This window comes from Schistocerca nitens, chromosome 3, assembly GCF_023898315.1.
Source record: "Schistocerca nitens isolate TAMUIC-IGC-003100 chromosome 3, iqSchNite1.1, whole genome shotgun sequence".
Taxonomy (NCBI): domain Eukaryota; kingdom Metazoa; phylum Arthropoda; class Insecta; order Orthoptera; family Acrididae; genus Schistocerca; species Schistocerca nitens.
This window is the reverse complement of record NC_064616.1, coordinates 182,565,624-182,590,124: the sequence shown is the minus strand read 5'-3', so window position 1 is coordinate 182,590,124 and position 24,501 is coordinate 182,565,624. Positions and strand designations below refer to the sequence as shown.

The window sequence follows — 24,501 nt, the reverse complement described above, 5'->3', positions numbered from 1 at the left end:
ACGACGCAGTTAGGCAGCAGCGATCCTTGTGTTTCCTTCCGTGATAGGAGACAATTTACTTCTTTTCAAGGTATGAATATTCGGCTTGAATAGCATCGGTCATTTTGCCAAGTAGTGAAGTATAAAACTGATCGATGATGCTTCTGCCATTGTGAAGATCGCCTGTGTCCACTGCTTCATAAGAACCCCTGAAAATGATAGCCTTGACTTTCCTTGCGTATATAACCGTCCATACTTTCTTTTCTGCATTTTCTCCTGAAGTCACCGTCTCTTTGGTCTAGTCCTCCGTCTTTGGCGTGTAAATGAGAAGACATGTTTTATGTAATATTACGAAAATCGAAGAAATTCACTGTAATTGCGTTTAACGAGCATACACTCTTCTGAACAGTGCTCATTAGAATAATTTTGGGTCGTGACCTATCGAGCAGAAAAGATTTTCATACCCAAACAAAAATTGGTTCAAATAGCTCTGAGCACTATGGGACTTAACTGCTGTGGTCATCAGTCCCCTAGAACTTAGAACTACTTAAACCTAACTAACCTAAGGACATCACACACATCCATGCCCGCTGCAGGATTCGAACCTGCGACTGTAGAGGTCGCGCCACTTATCACATTCAATGGGTGTCCGGCCAAGCTTGAATTCAGAAACTCACTTCTCAACGGTCGAGAATGAAGGTCGAAAGTCTTTAATGTCGAATAGAACTCCTCTTTTGTATTCCTTGGAGCTAAACGTTTCGAAGCGAAATGCTTCATCTTAGTCCGTAATTTAATATTTTCATGAAAATATTTGCGCTTCATTGTTTACATGATCGCCGCACACATCACTAAACGTTTGTCTGTGAAACCTCACAGCATATCACCGAAAGATGCTAACTTTTCAACAACATACTACAGGGTGGCTATAATTAAACTTTCTCTACTTGGGAGGGTCCCCATCGTACGACAATGAAACTTTGTGGAAATATTTGTAAGGACACGCGGAAGAGAAATAACATATAAACCATTGAAAGAAACACATTTTAATTTCCACATGATAGGGTAACATTTAATAACTGCGTACCACGTTTGCGTTCCAGATTGCAACCGTTGCTCAACGTGACAACGATCTGCCTCCAGACAGCCTGAAACCGCACTAGAGATACCATTTCACAACTGCTTGCAGCATTTTTCGAACGGTGGCCCACGGAATGTTCAGCTGTCGCGGCACAGTTCGCGCACTACTTGAAGATCGAGCATTGCGGCTAGCATTCTATGCCATAGAAACAATAACTTCTTCAACAGCTTGTGGCGTGACTGGCCGTCGGCCAACAATTCCCAAATTGCCAGTTAATTCGAACTTGCGAATTATGTTTCTCAACGCCGGTGCGGAAAGAGGGCCTCTCGGTATCCCTTTAGTGCGTCGATACTCGCGCAGCAACAGTATTGCTATTGTTTTGATAAGAACAGCTTTACGAGTAAAGCCCTTCTCATCTTGTCCAATCCATGTTGACTGTCTGCTACTGTAATGCACACTGATTCTTGTGTTTCAACCATACATCGCCGTAATATTGTAGCTATTTTTCCAGGGGCATGGACACTGCTAGCTGTAATGAAAACTTACCCTTCCTTGCAGTATGATATAATCGTATTCCGAATCTGATTGCATTGTCAACCTGCTGCATACGAATCAGTAAAAACAGTGAACGTTAGCCTAAGGGAAGTCCATTGACAAACCCTTCAAAGACCCGTAACGGGGAAATGGTGCACATGTGTCATTTGTAACATATAACGGTACTGTTTCTTTTTGTATCATCTAACAACTTAAAAAACTTGTATACGTAGATTTTCTCCACTCTGTCTACGTATATCCCTTGAAACACTTGCGATTATTTTCTGTTAACTTGCAAAGTTAACCTGTCACAAAATACACACAATATGTTTGGTTATAATACTGATCCTTGTTCAAACCGTTTAATATTTCCTCTTTTTTCTGTATGGAAAGTGTCTTCAGCACGAAGTAATCTCCACAGCTAAATAGAGTTCCCATCGAGTCATTACGTTATCAGAAACTTTGTTAGAAAATCTCTAAAAACTCATTAGAACAAGTCTATGTTGACCGATATGCAGGCACATTCTCGTACAGAACGATTTATGTTGTGTTCTGTTTCTGGTACATTTCGTAAGGCCTACAACTGCTACGCGTGGAAAAGCCAAGGGATCCAGTCCATGTCTCGAGAGAACAACCAACGACCTATCAATGCCTCGTTGACATTCAGAATCTACTGATTCATGTAGGCCTTGATAAACCAGAAGCTAACCATCAGCTTGACACAAATCGAGCTGTGACTCGTTACCGTGAGCCCAGCCAAGAACCCGCCTTCTGCGCTGTAGGTTTCAGAGAAGCGCTCTCATGAGAGGTAACAAACGCCCCACTCTCCTTCGGTCGCATGCCTTTTAGTGGATGTATTAAATCTCATTAGCACGTTAGCCAGTGGTGCGTTTCAGGTCGGTTTGGCCAGTTCTTACTTGCAGCAGTAGCTGCCATTGTCTACCACTGCTTAACGTACTTTTAATGCGTTATTTTCGGTACAAACATGGATGAAGAAAGAATGGACTGTCTCAGCCGTCTGACGTCAGGTGTCATGTCTCCATTTAATATCTGTAATTTCATCTTTTCGTAAGCATCCGAGTTTGTCGAAAAAATCTTTCATTCTGTAACGGAGTGTAAGCTTCAATGAAATTTTTCTGGTTTGTAAAAAAAATACTTTCTAATCCTGTGTCAGCACACGTTATTAATTTGATAAAAAGTATCAACCTACTCAGACTTCAGTGGATGCAAACAAGCATCCGAAATGTGTACTGAACATTACGAAGTCACTGAAATTTTTGAAAATTACCAGAGTTTTACCGTTCTCTAGAATATGTATAGGCACTCATAGCAATGTATGATATAATGGTCACGGCGGAGGTTCGAGTCCTCCCTCGGGCATGGGTGTGTGTGTGTGTGTTTGTCCTTAGGATCATTTAGGTTAAGTAGTGTGTAAGCTTAGGGACTGATGACCTTACCAGTTAAGTCCCATAAGATTTCACACACATTTGAACATTTTTATGATATAATGGTATGTCGTACGACAGTTACCATGGTCGACGTCATATGTACAAACGCCATAAGCAACGGCAGTTTTTCAGAAAAATCGTGAAAAGCGAGGAGGTATTCGGTAGTATTGGTAATGCGGTAATCCGACACATTATCATCTGACACACTGATTTACGCTAATGCAGTTAATAATGTTACTGGCTGTATACAATTTTCTGAGGCCTAAGTAGTTTTCAACGTTTACTTATCTGGTTTACTTTCATATTCCGTTGGTTTTGTTTGTTCTAATATATCATGTACGACTATATTTATGCAAATTATTCGATACACTCGCTATAATTTGCATTTAACCTATCATCGACTATACACAATGTGTTTAAGAATAGAAACGATCCAGATTTACACCTTTTCTTCAGTCCCAGAGTGTCTACAACACTTTCACATTGTTTTATCTTTGTAGTGAACTCCGAAATTAGGTTTCCAATTCATCCTCGTTAATAAAAAAATGTTCAAATGGCTCTGAGCACTATGGGACTCAACAGCTGTGGTCATAAGTCCCCTAGAACTTAGAACTACTTAAACCTAACTAACCTAAGGACATCACACACATCCATGCCCGAGGCAGGATTCGAACCTGCGACCGTAGCAGTCGCGCGGTTCCGGACTGCGCGCCTAGAACCGCGAGACCACCGCGGCCGGCATCCTCGTTAATAAGTTCAACGTTATTGTCGCTACTTCTACCTTTCAGATCTGTAAAATCTTGTGAATTTATATTGTTGTTTCAGTTGCAGACGTTTGTTGACTTACACAGTTTTAATAGTATTAATTATTATCTTCCAGAAAAGTTTACTTCACTCCAGACTTCCGAATCTAGCTCTAAGACTAGAGCTATGGACCTGATAATATCAGTCCGAAAGCACAGAAACTAAAACTAAATAATCGCGCATGGTGTTTCCACGGTATCAAGAAGTCAGATCCTTCGTCTCGAATAGTCTTGCCATCCTGTGCCGGAGTTACGCATTATTGTGTGAAGGATCAGACGACCTCCTTAACGCCGGAGATGAAATACGGTGTCATCAGTCTCTGACCTAACTATGCAAGCAGGTGTTCAGTATTAAGTACTGAAAAATTCAGCGCAAAGTTTACAATCTCTACACGCATTTAGTGATAACCGGGCATACCAGGTTCCGTAGACATCTAGGTCATCTTAGACGGAGACTCTCCGTTCACTTTTCAATCGATTAAGAGGGAAAGTATGAGAAGGACGTCAACAGTCGTGGTCTTAATGAACGTACCGTTAGAGCTACCAACCGGAATCGTTAATGGAACCACAAGAAAATCGACTCTGTCTCGTGTGCGTTGTGGCTTAAGTGTCTTTCTGACGAACTATTATTATTTTGGAGATTGTGTGTTCATTTTACTGAACACAGTTTTGTTTATTTTCATTCATACGTGATTCCCCACTTTTCTACCATCGCCTCTGGGTAATTACCTTTTATGACGTTACTGTTAATATTAGACTATCTACTTCTTCATTTACTTGATCACCGTGGTTATTTGTAACTATTACATCATTCAATGATATGGCAGCTACACTGTACAATTATAACTTACAAGAATACAGTTACAGCCTATCAAGTGCATCAAAAATATGTGTTTTACTGAAAAATTATTCACAATATGTCAAGGTTTTTGCTTTAGAAAACATAAGAGATGACTGTTACTATTCATATCTATGTTTCTAAGCCTTGAAAATGTTTTTAACCTACTTGATAAAACGTATACCTATTTTGTGGATGGTGTAATATAATAATTACTCTAGTTAAAGGCTGTATGCATCTACCTCTAATGTATCTACCAAACCTCTGAATGATACAGCAGAACAGAATACTTTGAAAAAATTATACTACTGGCCATGCAAGAAACAGACGCAAAATATATTCAAGTAGAAATTGCATTCTGTGTAAGGCGGACTTCGCCTCCAAAATTATTTACATGCAAATACAGGATAAGGCGCGCACACACACACAATTTCCCTAACTGAAAATAATTAACCTTATTTTATTGTAGAGATATTAGTTAGCTACAACCTTCTGGAAATATTTCAACAATGGGTAAAGATTGGATTAATATCGATCGATTCATATTATAAACTAAAGCTCCCAGCTGCGTTTTTCTGTCTGTATGTTACAGTTAATCTCATGATACGATTTTCATTAATTCACGAGGAAAGCATGTGTGTATAGTTTGTTATTGATAAGTAATGATGAGTGGGTCATATATGTATTACTGCCTCTTCAATAATTAATTGGCATTAGGAGTGACATATAGTGATAATAATGGGAGTTACTAGCTGGTCAGCTGCAGAGGACGCGGTATCTGGCGGGAGAAGTTGTAGTAAACAATCGCCTGAACCCCAGAGAACAGTGAAGCATTCTACGTCAGACCCGATGGTCTAAAAACAAAACGGGCGGTAAAGCTTATACCTGGAAACCGAAAGCTAGTGTCATCGAATCCCGCTCGGACAACGGAGTTTTCAGGCTGTATTTTAACCTAGGATTCACCTCTCAGTGATGTGGAGGTTCACGTGAAAAACAAGTGGCGCGGACTCCGCGATAAATTACACTGGTGTGACAAAAGTCGTGGGATGCACGTGTAAATATGGTGATTGTATGGCGTAGGCAAGGTATAAAAGAGCAGTGCATTGGCGGAGCTCTCGTTTATAGTCAGGTGATTCGTGTGGAAATGTGTTCGGTGTTCGACGTCATTATGGCCACACGACGGCAATTAACAGATTTTGAACGCGGACTAGTAGTTCGAGCTAGACCCATGCGAAGTTCCATTTCGGAAATCGTTAGGGAATTCTGTATTCCGAGATCCACAGTCTGAAGATTGTACCAAGAATAACAAATTCCAGGCATTACCTCTCACCACGGGCAACGCAATAGGCGATGGCCTTCACTTAACGACTGATAGCAAGGGCGTTTGCGTAGAGCTGTCAGTGCTAATACTGCGCGAAACAACCACAGAAGTCATTGTGGGATGCACGTGGAACGTATCGGATAGAACGGTGCGGCGAAATCTGGCGTTAGTGGGCTATGGCAGCAGACGACCAACGCGAGTGCCTTTGCTAACAGCGCGACATCGTCTGCAGCGTCTCCCCTGGGCTCATGACCACATCGGTTGGACCTTAGACGTGTGGACAACCGTGGCCTGGTTAGGTGAGTCCCGATTTCAGTTCGTAAGAGTTGATGGTTGGGTTCGTGTGAGGAGAAGACAGAACGAGGCCATGAACCCAAGTTGTCAACAAGGCTCTGTGCAAATGGTAGTGGCTCCAAAGTGGCGTGGGCCGTGGCGTCGTTTTGATTTCCTGCTATGGAGACCATTTGCAGCCATTCACGGAAGTCATGTTCCCAAACAACGATGTCACGTCAGTGGGCCACAACTGTTCGCGATTGAACGTTCTGGACAATCCAACCTAATACTTTGGCTATCCAGACCGCCCGACATGATTGGTTCAAATGGCTCTGAGCACTATGGGACTTAACATCTATGGTCATCAGTCCCCTAGAACTTAGAACTACTTAAACCTAACTAACCTAAGGACAGCACACAACACCCAGCCATCACGAGGCAGAGAAAATCCCTGACCCCGCCGGGAATCGAACCCGGGAACCCGGGCGTGGGAAGCGAGAACGCTACCGCACGACCACGAGATGCGCCGCCCGACATGAATCACATGGAACATTTATGGGACATAATCGAGTGGTCAACTCGTGGACCAAATCCTGCACCAGAAAATCGTTCGCATTTATGGGCAGCTGTAGAGGCACATGGCTCATTACTTATGCAGGATACTTCCAGTGACTTGTTGAGTCCACACCACGTCCCGCCGCTGCACGAGGTCCGACCCGATGTTACCAGGTATCCCGTGACTTTTGTCACCTAATTGTATAGGTCCTCTTTCTCTGGTTAGATAACTGGTGTAGATTAGGGACACATAAGTCGCCGAAGTATCGTCCAGTTGAAAGACTTGATCGAACCCACTGAGCCACAAGAATTTATTATTAAAAGAATCTATATAGTCTTCTTCTTTGTCTTCTGCTATACATAATTTAAGTCCCTCAAAGAGTTTTTCCATCCGTACGTGAAGACTAAGTTCAGGAAGTACTGCAGGGATTTGGTAACGGTTTTTACTAAGATATATACTGGTTCATGACGAATGTTTGTGCGTATAATTTATTACCGGTGCGCCAGACAATTCGTCTGGCCGTAGATACTTAATGCTATCCTTGCGAAGCCTAAAAGAGTCGATAGGACTCAATAAATATGACTGAGTATAGCAATTTGCTTTTAAAACCACAAAAACTCAGTGAATCACTTCTCTGATGCTGGCCACGTTGATAATAATGTGATATTTAGCAAAATGCTCAACTAGTATATAAGGTGTGCCCAAATGAAAAGGAGACTACAGTTACAAGTACAGAAATTTTAATGGTAATATTATAATTACAGTTATGTGGAGCAGTACAACTATACATAATTGCCATCGGTACTGATACACTGATATCAGCGCGTAGGAACGGAGTGGATGGTTTAGGCTTAGAAACTTCTGGGTCGCTGACGGATCCAGTCTTTCACCGTGTCCTGCCCTTCATTGTCACAGGTGAACCTCTGACCGTTCAGAGTTTGAGACAAGCGAGTCACATGGGGAGATATGGAGGCCGTAAGGAGAATGCTCCTCTCACGAAACTGTTGAACGAGTTCTGGGGTATTCTTGGCCACACATCCCACCTCCTAACGCTGACATCACCGGAATATTATGCAGCACGTGAGACGCAGCTCGCCGTACACCTCTTTCATATTGTGATAAATTAGTGGAGTATACTCTCCGTTCTGCTCGCAGAAATTAGGTAACCGTTCTTTGTGCTAATTGGGAAGAATCTGTCATGCAGCGAACAGCTCTCCAGAAATCAGGGAATTGCTGCGAAGTCGTTAACTCCGCTTGTGCAACTGCGAATACCACCACACGATCTCACAATCACGTACTAGGATGATATACAGTGCCCCTACACCGAAGGTCTCCTTTTCTGTTGGGCTTACCTTACACTCGATCTGATGAGGGGTAAACACTGAGGTTTTATTGCTTCGATAAGGGGCTGTAGTACAGGGTGCAGAAGAACGAGATTATTATTATGTCAGAACAGGGTAGGGAACGTCGAATCGATCACAATTTCGGAGATAACTATAGATCTGAAATACACCGTTGTGGAGGTACGGCCTTTAAACGACAGCCAATCCTAGACGAGCACACAGAAGTAAGGGAACGCGTTTGTGTGTGTTGCAGTGCAGTTTATTTTGATTGCTGCTACTGCTTTCGCATTACGGAACTTCTATCGTAGTTGTTTCAAAAGACAAGATATACTCAGCACGCATGACAGAAAATCTGCGTCCAACGTAACCAGCCATGGATATGAATTTAAAATTTGCCTAGTTTGACTGTTCAGCTGAAACCAAACTGTGGCGTCGATAGTTACGATGCCACAACGTAGGTGCACGCTCTCTTACGTTGGCACTACGAGAGAAGACTAACTACGCCGACCACAGCGCCCTCTGGCCGACGCTATGGAGCTCAGCGAGTGCCATCTTGATTTCTGCCCATTTCATCAAGAGGAGACGGCCTGGAAATATCGCTTCTACCACCGAGTGGGCTAGCTTGCTATTGAGACTTTGTATTAATCTGGACTACGGCTTCACACCTACGTGCTCATAATAGCCAAAGTTATGTATGCCGTTGATATTTACTTATGTTTTTGACTCTAGTGCCGGCCGGAGTGGCCGTGCGGTTCTAGGCCCTTCAGTCTGGACACGCGCGACCGCTATCGTCGCAGGCCCGAATCCTGCCTCGGGCATGGATGTGTGTGATGTCCTTAGGTTAGTTAGGTTTAATTAGTTCTAAATTCTAGGCAACTGATGACCTCAGAAGTTACGCTCCAGTCCGGAACCGCGCTGCTGCTACGGTCGCAGGTTCGAATCCTGCCTCGGGCATGGTTGTTTGTGATGTCCTTAGGTTTAAGTAGTTCTAAGTCTAGGGGACTGATGACCTCAGAAGTTGAGTCCCATAGTGCTCAGAGCCATTTGAGCCACCTCAGAAGTTAAGTCCCATAGTGCTCAGAGCCATTTGAACCGTTTTTTTCTTTCTTTTTTTGTTGAGAAAATAGCCTTCACTATACACGCAATAACAAATTCGTATTGAATGTTCAACGCACACCAAAAAGCGATCGATACAGAATCGGGAAAATAAAATTATTGGCAGGTGTGTACATAATATGCTGACGCTTGTTATTGCACATTTCCTCAGTATTTGCCTTGTTTCATATTCACCACTAGTGTGTAGCCTTAACATTATTTGGCTGTATGCCGTAAAATACTTTCATAAAGAGTTCTTTCCATAGATGAACTCCGTTTCTCAGTATACTACAAGTGAAACAAAGCCCACTTTTTTTAATCTCCAGATGAACTTATAAAGCTTATCTCCACACACTGCTTTTCCGAAGTATTGTAAACTGCGCAAATAATTATGCATGCAGGCCTAAGGTCCCGTATATCAATATTTCGTGAAGTACACAACTTCACATCTCCGCCTTCTAAGAGATAATTTCCAATTTTTGCACCAGGATGATATAGAATGGATCTATAAAGGAAGTCTACAGCGCAACCGTTCTATTGCTCAGAATGCTGGTTCTTGCCCACACGATTAGTTTTTCACATCAGCAATTAAACCAGGTGAGACTAAACATGAGATTGCTGTAACTATGGGAAATAATTTGGCGATGGCATCCGCAGGCAATGTATCTCCGTGTGGAGCTGCGTCCATAAATAAGTGGATCTTGATGTTCCCGGCTCACCAAAGACAGAGAGTGCGTCCGTATCATGAAAATTGCAGAAACAAGATCATAATAATATGTCATAGTGGGTGGAAAGATGACTTGTTCAGAATTTAGTTGAATGAGAAGCGCTGTTACGCTGGGTGTCCAGGAGACAGCGGCTGGCGCACGCACCAGGCCACGTCCGAGTCCGTGTCACGCGGAGAACAATGGCGCTCGCACGGCGCACTTGAATGAGCAGACCGTTTCTGCAACTACGCTCATTGTGCTCGCGGCGGCTAACCAGGAAGCAGTCTAAACGAAAATTATACGACTTTCTCCTCAATAACGCTTGAAAGGTCTGAATTACGTAGTGAGTACAACTTTAAAGAAATCACAGAAAACGGAACCTCAGAATTTCAATTTTTTCAAAAGATGTACGAGTTATAGACAACCAGTCTTAAACAGAGTTACTGATGTAGGTGACACATGACTCACCTCATACTGAACAAAGATAGTATAGAAACTAGTGCTATGTTATAAAGGGGAGATTATTCTGACTACGGAAAAATCATTATTCACTTTCTCAGGTCTGCATACGAGGGGCGTATGAAAAGTCCGTGCAAAGTCCGAGAGATGGCACCACCGGTGCGTATCGAGGTCATGTTTAGTTAGCAGCATCTTTGGAAAGAACGCACACCAAGTTTCAGCCATATTGGTGTATTTCTTTGTGTTTGGCATTCGTGTGAATCAAGGAAGTCGAGTGATTGTCAAAAAATGGTCGAAAAAGAATTTCGTGTGGTGATTAAACATTACTTTATGAAAGGCAAAACGCCTCAGGAGGCTAAAGAGAAGATTTATAAACATTACGGTGACTCTGCACCTTCGATTAGAACAGTTTATAAGTGGTTTCAAAATTTTCGGAGTGGCCATACGGACACAAGTGATGCTGAACGTTTTGGACGCCCTGTGGAGGTTACGACTCCGGATATCAGTGATAAAATCCATGATATGGTGATGGATGACAGAAGAGTTAAGGTGCGTGTGATTGCTAGTGCTGTGGGCATCTCGAATGAACGGGTACATAATATTTTGCATAAACATTTGGACATGAGAAAGCTATCCGCAATATGGGTTCCGAGACTGCCCACGCTTGACCAAAAACGGAATCGAGTGAAGTGTTGCAAGGATGGTTTGAAGCTGTCCAGGAAGAATCCGCAGGACTTTAAGCGTCGTTTCGTCACTGTGGATGAAACATGGATACATTACAACACTCCTGAGACCAAACAACAATCTAAACAATGGGTTACCAAGGGAGAATCTGCACCAAAAAAGGCGAAGACCATTCCTTCGGTCGGAAAAGTTATGACTGTCTTTTGGGATTCGCAAGGGATACTCCTCATCGACTATCTGGATAAGGGCAAAACTATTAAAGGTGAATATTATTCATCGTTATTGGCCCTGTCGCTGTGGCCGAGCGGTTCTAGGCGATCCAGTTTGGAACCGCGCTGATGCTACGGTCGCAGGTTCGAATCCTGCCTCGGGCATGGATGTGTGTGATGCCCTTTGATTAGTTAGGTTTAGGTAGTTCTAAGTCTAGGAGACTGATGATGTCAGATGTTAAGTCCCATAGTACTTAGAGAGAGCCATCGTTATTGGACCGTTTGAAAACCGAGCGATTGGACCGCGAAACGGTCCTTTTCAATCACGACAGCGCACCAGCACACACCTCAGCAGTTGTGGTCGCAAAATTAATGGAAATAGGATTCCAACTAGTTTCACATCCCCCCTATTCTCCACACCTGGTTCCCATGGACTACTATTTGTTCCCCAATTTTAAGAAATGGCTGGTGGAACAAAGATTTTATTCAAACGAGGTGGTGATTGGAGCAACTAATAGCTATTTTGCAGACTTGGACAATTCCTATTATTCGGAAGGGATTAACAAATTGGAACAGCGTTGACTAAGTGTAGAAGTCTAAAAGGAGACTATGTCGAAAAATAAAAAAGGTTTACCTCAAACAATGAAGTAGTTTTTATTTTTGCAGGATTTTTCAAACGACCCTCGTATAAGTAAATGACCAGACATTCAATATACACAACTCTGGATTAATTATGTTTGCACAGGACTAGAACATCTACATTAGGCCCATCAGAAAGAAACTACAGAGGAAATTTAAATAATATTTTTCTCCAAAATTTACCATATTCTGTTCATCACACCAAGTGTACAAAACCATCGATCAGTTCACGCCGTGGTTAAGAGCTAATACGTAAGGCAGCAATTTTCATAAGTGTTAAGCGTTGAGACTTTACCGGGTGAGAGAAAAAGGACTTTACAACTTTAGAATGATACACAAATTTATTGAGATAAGTTACAGAATCGGCAAATGTGTCATTTTGTGCTAAACAACATCAAGTTTGATTCACGTAGTGCATCAGTACCCCATTCCGCCACCATGAGCGCCAGCGTAGTGCTCACGTTCTAATTCCACAGATCGATGAGGATGACCGAGATGGGATGGTTTACTACCAGCAAGACGGTGCACCACCTCATTTCCTCAGGGATGTTCGCGATTCCCTCGACAATCGCTTCCCTGGTCGGTGAATTGGCTGTGAAGGGCCAATCGCATGGCCACCTCGCTCCTCAGACTTGGTACCACTGGATTTCTTTCTGTGGAGTTTCATTAAAGGCCATGTGTACGTTCGTCCTCCACCAAACAATTTAGACGACCTGCAAAATCGAATCTGCGCTGCCATTGCGCAAGTTACGCCTGATGTTATGCAACCAGTTTGGGAAGAAACTGATTAGCAATGAGATGTTTGTCACGTCACAGATGGTAGTTACATCTAACCAAAATGACGCTGGACACTTTTATTTGAAACTTGATGTTTGCTACAAAAGGACACATCTACCGATTCTGTAAGTTATCTCAATAAATTTCTCTATCACTCCAGAGATTTTTAAAGTCCTTTTTGACTCATCCAGTACTTTGCTGTAACACCCATGTAAGAGCTTCGTACAACCACTCGCTACAGTCGTTCCCGGACTTCGTGCCTCTGCAAGTTCTGAGAAAAACAAAACGTCAAATTAACGTACTGCTTTTATTTTCATTCAGTTATATGATATATAGTTATATTCGCAGGTAACTTATCTTTAAGAAAGAAAGTTTCGATTGCGAACAAGAGGGGAACGACAATAGCACACGGTTCTCACTACCGTTAAACCGTTACACTAACTCTTCCCAAGATGTTATCTATATCATTCAAATGACGATGAAATCCGCTGTTAACCAAAATGGCTGCTAGAAATCATACGAAAATTTTCCAAAAGTAGTAGTACAACCAATCGGGAATGTAATTTGCTAGCATTGCAAGGAATGTTTCTGGTGTTATACTACATATACACTAAAGGTGTAAGTTTTGGATATTATCTTGTTATCGTCGCCTACGTTCTCATTTATGTCTACATGTTTTCGGCAATTTGGAGCTTAAGAACAACCAATAAAAAATTTCTACTCTACTTCTATTGGTACTAAGGATTTCAAATTTACTCTGTGTGATAATTATTGACTCTCAGTTGAAATAAAAACTAAAGAATGTATTTCTTGTTGATCTACAGGTACTATGTCTTAACAAAGATTTCATAATTTCTTCAGGACATAAATGCATGAATATTGCCCAGCTGATAGCCAAGTTTCAACGTAAGCGTAATTTGCTGAATGAAGGTTACTCTACCAAAATTGGTGTAAAGAGTTTACTACTATAAGAATTCATTTCGATGCGTTATGGAACTTCCTACCTCCCCCCTCCTCCCTTTTATATTTGCGGTACGTTTCGGCCATTAGATTCCGACATACAACAGGTAGAGCATTTACTTTCATTTCAAACGAGAAGTAAACGTGTGATTGTAAGCAAATTTTCTTTAGCTAATGGCGACAATCATATGTTTTTGGACAATCGTCACTGCGTAGCGGAAATAAAATGTTTTGGTTGGTTGACTCGGGGGAGAAAAATGGTTCAAATGGCTCTGAGCACTATGGGACTTAACTTCTGAGGTCATCAGTCCCCTAGAACTTATAACTACTTAAACCTAACTAACCTAAGGACATCACACACATCCATGCCCTAGGCAGGATTCGAACCTGCGACCGTAGTGGTCGCGCGGCTCCAGACTGTAGCGCCTAGAACCGCTCGGCCACTCCGGCCGGCGACTCGGGGGAGAGGACCAAACAGCAAGATAATCGCTCTCATTAGGGAAGGGTAGGGAAGGAAGTCGGCCGTGCCCTTTCAAAGGAACCGTCCGGCATTTGCCTGAAACGATTTACGAAAATCAAGGAAAACCTAAATCAGAATGGCCGGACGCGGGTTTGAACCGTCATCCTATCGAATGGGGAGATAAAAATAATGAACTTTTAATTAGTATACCATCCTAGAAGGAGTCTGTGCCAAGCTCCTAGTATGATTTTCACCACATGAATTTTACCAGTCCTAATCAAAAATGCTGCACGCATTTCGTTTATTCACTACAAATGTAGACTAGAACTAACCGTTAACAAATATAACACGTCTCCCCTACCGATTTCATCTGTAACATCAAAACAGAACGTGTATATTTTGTACGGTAATTATAAGTAAATGTGAACTCCACTATTCACTGACCTGCCAGGAGACTCCAAGGTAGGAACAGCCTGGTTGTCATTCTGCTGGGTGTTCTGCAACAAAACCAAGAATACTTAATTTCATAATAAACACAATACAACTTCGTTGCAAACAAAATTTTTCTTAAAGAGTGAAGAATTGAATGAACATGCGTTGCAAAGCCGACAGTGTACAATTTTTGCAGCCGAAGTGACGGGAATACCGATCTAGCATCAACGAGAAAGGAAGCTGTCTTAGATATTTACACTGAAGAGCCAAAGAAAATGGTACACCTGCCTAATATCGTGTAGGGCCCCGGCAACACTTACAAGGGAACCTCCCCATCGCACCCCCCTCACATTTAGCTATAAATTGGCACAGTGGATAGGCCTTGAAAAACTGAACACAGATCAATCGAGAAAACAGGAAGAAGTTATGTGGAACTATGAAAAAATTAGCAAAACATACGAACTGAGTAGTCCACGCGTAAGATATGCAACTTGAAGGGCAATGCGCAGTGAAGAGCGCCGTGGTGTTGTGGGTAGCGTGAGCAGCTGTGGAGTGGGAGGTCCTTGGTTCAAGTCTTCCCTCGGCTGAAAATTTTAATTTTTTGTTTCCAGACAATTATTATCTGTCCGTCCGATGCGATTACTTTTTTGGGAGTGATAATGACAGCCACAAGAAAACCTAAATCGGGCAAGGTAGAAGAATCTTTTTACCCATTCTCCAAGTGTGCAAGTTAGGTGGGTCGACAACATATTAGTGTCATGTGACGCACATGCCGTCAACAGTATCGTATAGAATATATCAGACGTGTTTTCCTGTGGAGGAATCGGTTGACCTATGAGCTTGCGATGAAATGTTTTCAGTTCCCATTGGAGAGGCACGTCCTTTCGTCTACTAATCGCACGGTTTTGCGGTGCGGTCGCAAAACAGACACTAAACTTATTAAAGTGAACAGAGACGTCAATGAACGAATGGACAGATCATAACTTTGCGAAAATAAAGAAAGTAAATATTTCACTCGGGGGAGGACTTGAACCGTGGACCTCTCATTCCGCAGCTACCCACGCTAACCACAAGACCACGGCGCTCCTGGCTGCACATCCCCCTTTAAGTTGCATATGTTGCACGTGGACTACTCAGTTCGTATATTTTGCTAATTTTTTCATAGTTCCACACAACTTCTTCCTGTTTTCTCGATTGATCTGTGTTCAGTTTTTCAAGGCCTATCCACTGTTCCAACTTATAGCTAAATCTGAGGGGGGTGCGATGGGGAGGTTCCCTTGTTAGAAGTGCCGCAACACGACGTAACATAGACTCGACTAATATCTGAAGCAGCACTGGAGGAAACTGACACCATGAATCCTACAGGGCTGCCCATAACTCCGTATGAGTACGAAGGGGTGGAGATCTCTTCTGAACAGCACGTTGCAAGGCATCTCAGATATGCTCAGTAAGTTTCAAGTCTGGGGAGTTTGGTGGCCAGCGGAAGTGTTTCAACTCAGAAGAGCGTTCCCGGAGCCACTCTGTAGCAGTTCTGGACCTGTAATGTGTCGCTTTGTTCTGATGGAATTGCCCAAGTCCGTCGGAATTCACAACGGATATGAATGGATGCTGGTGATCAGACAGGAAGCTTATGTACGTGTGAACTGTCAGAGTCGTGTCTAGACGTACCGTCACAACTACACACGCCCCACACCATTACAGAGACTCCGCCAGTTTGAACAGTTCCCTGTTGACATGTAGAGTCCATGGATTCATGAGGTTCTCTCCATAACCGTACACGTCCATCCGCTCGATAGAATATGAAACGAGTCTCGTCCGACCAGGCAGCATGTTTCAGTCATCAAAATCCAATGTCGGTGTTGACGGGCCCAGGCGAGGCGTAAACTTATTAGCGGACATTAATATGGGGTATGTGCACCCTTCGCATCTGTGACAGTTTGAACTGGGCTGGGGGCACTTTTAGTTCAAATGGCTCTGAGCACTATGGGACTTAACATCTGAGGTTATCAGTCCCCTAGACTTAAACCTAACTAACCTATGGACATCACACACATCCATGCCCGAGCCAGGATTCGAACCTGCGACCGTAGCAGCAGCGCGGTTCCGGACTGAAGCGCCTTGAACCGCTCGGCCACAGCGACCGGCACACTTTCAGTGAGGTGGCTGAATGTCTCTACAGGAACGACAGCCTCCAACCAGAGACGGTAGTGATGTTGCAGGCTGGGGTTTGGAGCAAAGTCGATGTTCTGACTCCTACCAAAGGCGTTCCACAGGGTTCCAGTCGGAAGTCTGGATATGCCAGTCCGTTTCAGGATTTTTATTGCCCACTTAATGACACGTTGCTAATACAAACAATCGTCGTCTCTGAACTTTTCCCCTGCTGCACGCATAAAAAATCCTGTAACATATTTTCATATCGTTCGCATTTAGCGTTTTCTCTTGAGAAATCAAGAGGCTAAGACCTAACCACGAAAAACATCTCCATACTGAAACGTCGCTTCCTCCTTAAGCCACTGTTGACACTATACATGATGGCAGATAAGGTTTTCCAGGCATTCGCCAAACCCAAACACTTCCATCGGATTGCTACACGGTGTAGCGTGATTCATTGCTCCAAATTACTCGTTTCCAATCATTCACTGTCCAGTGATGTCATTCATTAACTCAGATCTGACTGCAGAAATGTGTGGCCTATGTGGAGCCGCTCGACCTTTGCGACCCATGGTTTTAACTTCGTACGCACAGGCATCGCTCTAGCTGGACGGCTGGTAGTAGCACTTTGGAACTCACAAGTGATTCCTTCCGCTTATTTCATCCAATTTTTTAAAACCATCCCCAAGATACTTGACGGTCCCTATCAGTCTGTACATGAGGTCTGCCTGATCCTGGTTTGTCTGTAGTCGTTCCTTCGTGTTTACACTTCACAGCAAAATCATCAACAGTCGACTTGGGTGAATATAGAAGGGCTGTAATATCCAAGATGGATTTGTTAGTCAGGTGACACCCAATGACTAGTCCACGTTCGAAGTCACTGAGCTCTCCCGATCCGTAACCCTGTTACTGCTTCTCTTCCGACAAGACAGTATTCCTCGCCTCCTTTTATACTGCCTCCTGTAACATCTAGTGGTCAAATCCGCATTAGATAGGGTGTCCGGTTACTTTTGATCCGATAGTGTAGGTAGTATGGACAATCATAAATTCAGCAAGACTCACACAAAAATACTTAATTGTCTTGTGCAAGTACACCTACTACTGTTGTCATGCAGCGTTCAGCTAACGTTTTGAAAGCCTGAACTGTAAAGCGAGCATTCTATTACAGCAATACGGAGTGGGTGAAGCAATCAACTCACATTCTAAAGGAAAAAACTCAAATTCAGTTTTAGATTTGCTTTGCCTTTCGCAAAGCATTTCATACTAATACCAGGATGGAATTTTTTGACAACGTCACGACCAGTTTCTAGTCTATTCTTGATCAACCAAAGTTTTTGTTTCGTCCCTAATAACTTCGCTGTCGACGGGACGTTAAGTCCTAATACCCCATTCTGTACAGACAAAGAGCGCTGTAGTTCTTGAGGATTCTTGCGCCGTCATGGAGATGAGTTACAGTCGACCTCTGACATTAATTCCTCCAAGCCACATCTACTTTGTTTTGCTCTTTTAAGCTCTAAACTACTTACGTGAAAGGTATGAGTGGAGTCTGAGGTGTGAGGAAAATGAATACTGAGTTACGTTTGGGAAAGTAACAGATGTTCAGGAAATTCATATCTTGAAAGAAGCAGTTTCTCTGTATGATGCTATTTTTTAATTTGAAATAAACCCTTTATTTCAACATCTACTGCCGACAATTGCATGTTATTCCTTCCAAGCTGCTATGCCAATCATGATTTGATGTAAGCATATGGTGTAACTTTCTGTGTCCCTTTTCTTTGTAATGTCCAAGGGAATAATATCAGCAAACAACAAATGACCTGAAATAAAGTGCTTGTTTAAAACAGTGCAACGTAACACAGGAAAATTAATTATTTCAAGAAATCCATAGGGGCTGTGTATCTAAGTATATGAAAGGATATTGACATTCATATCAATGAATGACAATTCGGAATCTGACCGTTGGCAAAGTTTTCTTTTTCGCTCAAACTATCTAGAAAGAGGTATACGAAGGTGGAACAGCAAACATGTCAGTTTTTCAGTGGACATCTGGAGGTTGACTCAAAAGGCTCTGAGCACTTTGGGACTTAACATCATCTGGAGGTTGGTTTGACTGCTTTCTGCTGGGGCATCTCATGAGAAGGTGCTCGTTCAGAGAATCTTTGGGCGTTATAACCCAATTCACTTTGGTAAAATAAGCCCCAATAACGAATAAGTGTCTTTTTCTTGTAGCTTACCGTATGTTTGAGCGTCATAGGACAGTTTGTTTTGTATCGTGACTCTATGTTCGTACTAAAAGATGTAAGTAAGGTATGATTAGATTTTCTTGGTCCTGGTTCTAGGTGCTACAGTCTGGTACCACGCGACCGCTACGGTCGCAGGTTCGAATCCTGCCTCGCGCATGGATGTGTGTGATGTCCTTAGGTTAGTTAGGTTTAAGTAGTTCTAAGTTCTAGGGGACTGATGACCTCAGATGTTAAGTCCCAGAGTGCTCAGAGCCATTTGAACCATTTTCTTGGTCCCCTGGAATGCACGGATCCGAAATCCATCAAGGGGTTTCAAAAAACAAGAGTTTATAGTTTTACCGTTTAAATGTATATATAAACAGATAAATTAAAGCAAAATTATCTGATAACAGAACAGGAGGAAGAAAATACGAAGATCTGTCCACATTTTCTATAGTAACGGAAGTACAATACATATACTCGCATGCACATGTAATTATTTCCCACAAATTCCGTTTACAATTCAGTCCAGAATCTTTCACTCGAGAATAATGTTCGCATGTTTCAGAAACTAGGACTACAGGTAACAAAGAATTTAGAATGAACTCCATACTTCACTCCATCTTATCTTAATCAGTCACCCGTATTCTGCATTTCGATAAACAAAAGCAGCAGTGAGTACTGCATTGTCGATGAGGATGACTTTGAATGTTAGGCCGCTTGGCCATGTCTAAAAGTACTATTATTTTGTTAAGGATATTTGAAGATACAAGCATTTTCTTATTCAAAAGAAAGCTACAGTCATCTCTTCTGCTTGTTTTAGGTAAACAGAGCCGTTACTGGTTTAAACACTGAAAAAATTTTATATTTGTGCAACAGTTTCCAACCTTTACAACCAGAACGCAGTAGTTTGCAGTTAATAGTCATTGAGACTGTTGTCGAGACAACTGATGGTAAGCTTAAATTTCATGTGCATTAGTCTGTTGAAATAGTACAAAGACGCTTCAGAGTGAGATTTCACAGAGATGCATAGAGTGCCAAATCCTTTCGGCGATTGTATGTACAGTTTACAATGACGGATTTTTTGCAGTAAGGTGAAATCAATAGGTCGACCGAGAGTAACCAAGGAAATGATTGGGCGAATGTGAGGGAGTTTCGTAAGTGTTAGTCGACATCAGTATAATTGCACGTGTGAGTGACGGCGCTTCGGTCTGCTTATCGTGAGTCGGCGCTTAATCGGGGCTGGTATAGTTCAATTCTTTTATCTTGGCGGCTCGCGCTTGCCCACCCAGACGCGGGAGATTGCTGCGTTGCCTGTTGCACACGACGCACGCGCTAAGAGAAGCAGCACCATAGTATAGTATAGTTCGCAAACTTAACATTTAGGGGGGAGCGCGCAGTTCATGAAGTAAAGCCACCACGGCCGCATTAACCCTTTCGCTGCTACAGAGACGTGCTCCCCGCATTACGCGCTGTGTGCGATTTTGTCACTGCACTGCTCGCCTGTGCTGACACATGGTGTTCCGACTGCTTTGACACACTTATCATTGGATTCCACAAAAACTATTTGGCCCAAAAATTAGATTTTTACACATTTTCTTGACTGATACCTTCCCCCCATAAATGACTTATGCAGCATTAAATATAGTAAACCATTGCACGAAATTTTGAAGAGTTTGCAGAGGTAAAAGTCCATAGAGTATACTTTCCATATGGTCGATTTTAGTTGCCACAATGTTGAGAATGTAATGTGGACAAGTTACCTAAATTTCATACCGGACGAGGTGGCGCAGTGGCTAGCACACTGGACTCGCATTCGGGAGGGTGACGGTTCAATCCCGCGTCCGGCCATCCTGATTTAGGTTTTCCGTGATTTCCCTAAATCGCTCCAGGCAAATGCCAGGATGGTTGCTTTGAAAGGGCACGGCCGACTTCCTTCCCTAATCCGATGAGATCGATGACCCCGCTGTCTGGTCTCCTTCCCCAAACAACCCAACCCCAACCTAAATTTCATATAAAATTTGATTGATTGAAGTGCTTTAAAATAAAGCCAAACGCGCCCGGTGTAAATAAAACTTTTATTACAGTCGCGAAAGACGGAATATTTCTCAATATTACATACGACACCTATGTGGTACTTAAAATAAATGAGATACTGTTATACAGTAAATTTTATATGAAATTTAGGTATCTTGTCCACATTTCATTCTCAACATTGTGACAACTAAAATCGACCATACGGAAAGTATACGCTATGGACTTTTACCTCTGCAAACTCTTCAAAATTTCGTGCAATGGTTTACTATATTTAATGCTGCACAATAACTGGGTCGAACATCGAAACAAAATTAAGTCATTTATGGGGGGAAGGTATCAGTCAAGAAGATGTGTAAAAATCTAATTTTTGGGCCAAATAGTTTTTGTGAAATCGAATGATACGTGTGTCAAAGCAGTGCGAACACCATGTGTCTGCACAGGCGAGCAGTGCAGTGATGACAAAGTCGCGCACAGCGCGGAATGCGGGGACCACGTGTCTCCAGCAGCGAAAGAGTTAATGAAGAGACAAAGCACTAGAAATTTCAAAAAAATTGCATTCAAACGAATAAAATTCGTGAGGTAAGACACTTCGATATTCTTTTTAAAAAAAAGAAAATACTAAGCACCGCACAAGGCTTGAACTCTTCACATTTCACTTGCTATTTCAGGGCCTTAACCGTTACGACCGCAGCTCGTCGTATAACGTAGGTTAATGAGGAGTCTAACACGTGACGCAAAATACTGACAAACACTGTTGGTATGACTACGAATTACTCACACTTCGTCGAAGTACAATAGGAAATAAACAATTACCGCTGTTCTTTATTGCGAAAAAGCGGTTCGTGAGATTGATACAATCACCTTTCCTTGCTATCGCCTGAATTAGGAGTCTTATTGCTTGTTTGGTTTAATTAATTAATAGAATATGAAGCAATTGGTATAAAGAATGCTTTTTCCAAACTTTCTATAAAAGAAAGTCTGCTATCAAGACATTGCTTTTGCTCTATTACTTTATTTATGACTGAACGTTTCTAAAACTGAAGACACTCGTCCGTGCTCTGCTCTGCAGTCGAGATCTGGCAACGTCGTTCTCTGTTCATTGGCTGACTGTGTTTTGTGACGTCAGATGCGCAGAACAAACCTAAACTCGGCCGCCAACATAAATGACGCGCACAACTGACCGGGAAGCATTGACAGTACGATGCGTTTTCCTTAGTCACCATTGTACTTGTTTACTGTAACGTCATTGAGTGTTTCCGACTCGGCCAAGAGCAATAATATAGTGGTTGAGTAATACAGTGGTGGGAAGTTCCTACGGGACCAAGCTGCCGATTTCATCGGTCCCTTACACACTATTTAACCTAACTTAAACTAACTTAGGCTAAGGACAAACAACAGTTGAGTAGTACAGTACACCGGAGAAGTTGACCAACAGAGGAAGTAGATGGATTAACATTCCCCAACCGTATGTTTGATAGATGTTACGGAAACGACTGACACAGAAATACTACTGCTTGCAGTTGCTACAAACCCCTGAAGTCCAAGGAGAAAGAGAGTAATTTTAAGACGGTTGTATGAAAAGAAGCAAGAAAGATTAGGGTTTAGCATCCTATCAGCAACAAGGTCATTAGAGACAGAGCAATCGAGTGTTGGAGAAAGAAATCGGCCGTGCACTTTCAGAGGAACCATTTGGACATTGGTCTTAACCGATTTAGGAAACTCTAAACTGGATGTTTGGGCAAGGATCTGAACTGCCGGCCTCCTACATACGAATCTAGTATCTTAGCGTTGCGGCACCTCATTCGGTGCGTTTCTATGGATGCATCAGTATGAGGGAAGAGGATCGTCATCATTTTCTTTGGGCCTTTGTCCCACTCCAACGCGGGGTCGGCCTTGTTACTATGGAATGTGGCGATGTTAGCGTCAGAGGGTGGCCGGATGCTGCCCTTCCTGCTGCCATCCCCTACTCCCTGGGATGGAATTAGTGTACCCCAGGTGTCTGCGTCTCGTGTAAGCCATCAAATAGTGCGAGTCGTGTAACTAAGGCGGGACGTGGGGACCAGCCCGGTAGTCACCTAGTAGGATGTGGAAAACCGCCTAAAAACCACATCCAGGCTGGCCGGCACGCTAGCACACCGGCCCTCGCCGTTAATCCGCCGGGCGGATTCGTTCCGGGGCCGGAGCGCCTACCCGAGTCCAGGAAGCTGCGTATTAGCGCTCTCGGCTAACCTGGCGGGTAGTATGCGGCAAGAGGATGATTAGCGTAAATATTCTTTGCCGAAGTGACTTATCTATTGATGGTACATCGATATACCTGCACTAGCGTGATAGCGCGTAGAGTACCATGCAGTCTCACAGTTTAAAATTTTACGGACGCATTTTCTTCACGGGGCAATCCATTATACAACAGGTGCATTACAAGATGTTACAAAAATTAACTCATGCCGCTGTTCGTGGCCGATGGACTTCATCCATCTCTATCTAGAGGTTAGTGAATTCTTCAGTACGACACTTTAAACTCAATGGATCAATTTTGATGGGATTGATGAGCAGAAATAACTTTCACTGTTACATGTTCACTCGTCTTATCCACTTGCAGTATTATTCCTGCGAAGTTATCTGCAAGAGTCAGTGTTAGTGCCGACTTTGACAGAATCCCTATTAGAAACGCATTCCAACACATTACATTTTATGCCAGCTCTAGCATGAACGTACAGATTCAATAATTACTTAATTATTAAGGGGGAATACATTTAATATTTTTAACAGATGCTTTATGAGTTTACTTTACGACGGCACGGTTCCCCAATATAATGTCGAAATCCACAAATTCGGGTGGTAATGAGAATAATTAAATAACAACGCCAGCACACGATAAAATCTTTTACTGCTGTGAATAATTTCCCTAATTTGGGGAAATTATGAAATTTTAGGATATTCTTGACAGTGGTTTCCACTATGGTCCCCACAGTGAAAGACGTATCCTTCTTCAAGTCGGTCAAGCGGCAGCTAACGTGAATGGGTCATATGTCGCTCTGCGTCAGCAATATTCGTTGCCGTTGCAGCCTCCAGCTAATGCTGTCTCCCTTTACGTAAGCTGCCGCATGCATAACCTCGACAAGAGCCTCCGTTAATGTCAACGGTTTCACCACTTTTGCGGTTCATAGCCTCTACGGGAACTCATCGACGACATAAGCTCACCCGAGAAAAATTTCCTACTTCATCGCGTCGAAAGTAATTATATGATCAGGTGCCTACTGTAGGTGTGGAGCGAGACACAGACTGGTAAATGTAGGCTAACGTTAGGCAGTTCGAGAACCCAGTAGTGAGGAGTTCTTGATTCTAGCGTATCGTCGGTATTCACTAAAAATGACATTATGTATTCTACGAGGGCGTGCTGAAAAATAATACCTACGAAATTTTTATGTGAAAATTGTTAAGGTTTTTTAAATAAAACAAACGTTAACATTCTACATCTTTATTCTTCATGTCTATA

At 42.7% G+C, this 24,501-nt stretch overlaps 1 protein-coding gene across 1 annotated transcript in view; it reads right to left on the bottom strand.

The window, feature by feature from the left end:
• LOC126248126 (serine/arginine repetitive matrix protein 1-like) overlaps positions 1 to 24,501 on the bottom strand; it is a 348,458-nt gene that overhangs the window by 218,286 nt on the left and 105,671 nt on the right. Inside the window, exon 2 of the mRNA XM_049948812.1 lies at positions 14,608 to 14,660. Coding sequence (XP_049804769.1) covers positions 14,608 to 14,647 — 40 coding nt within the window. The 5' untranslated portion in view covers positions 14,648 to 14,660. The remainder of the gene's footprint in view (positions 1 to 14,607; positions 14,661 to 24,501) is intronic.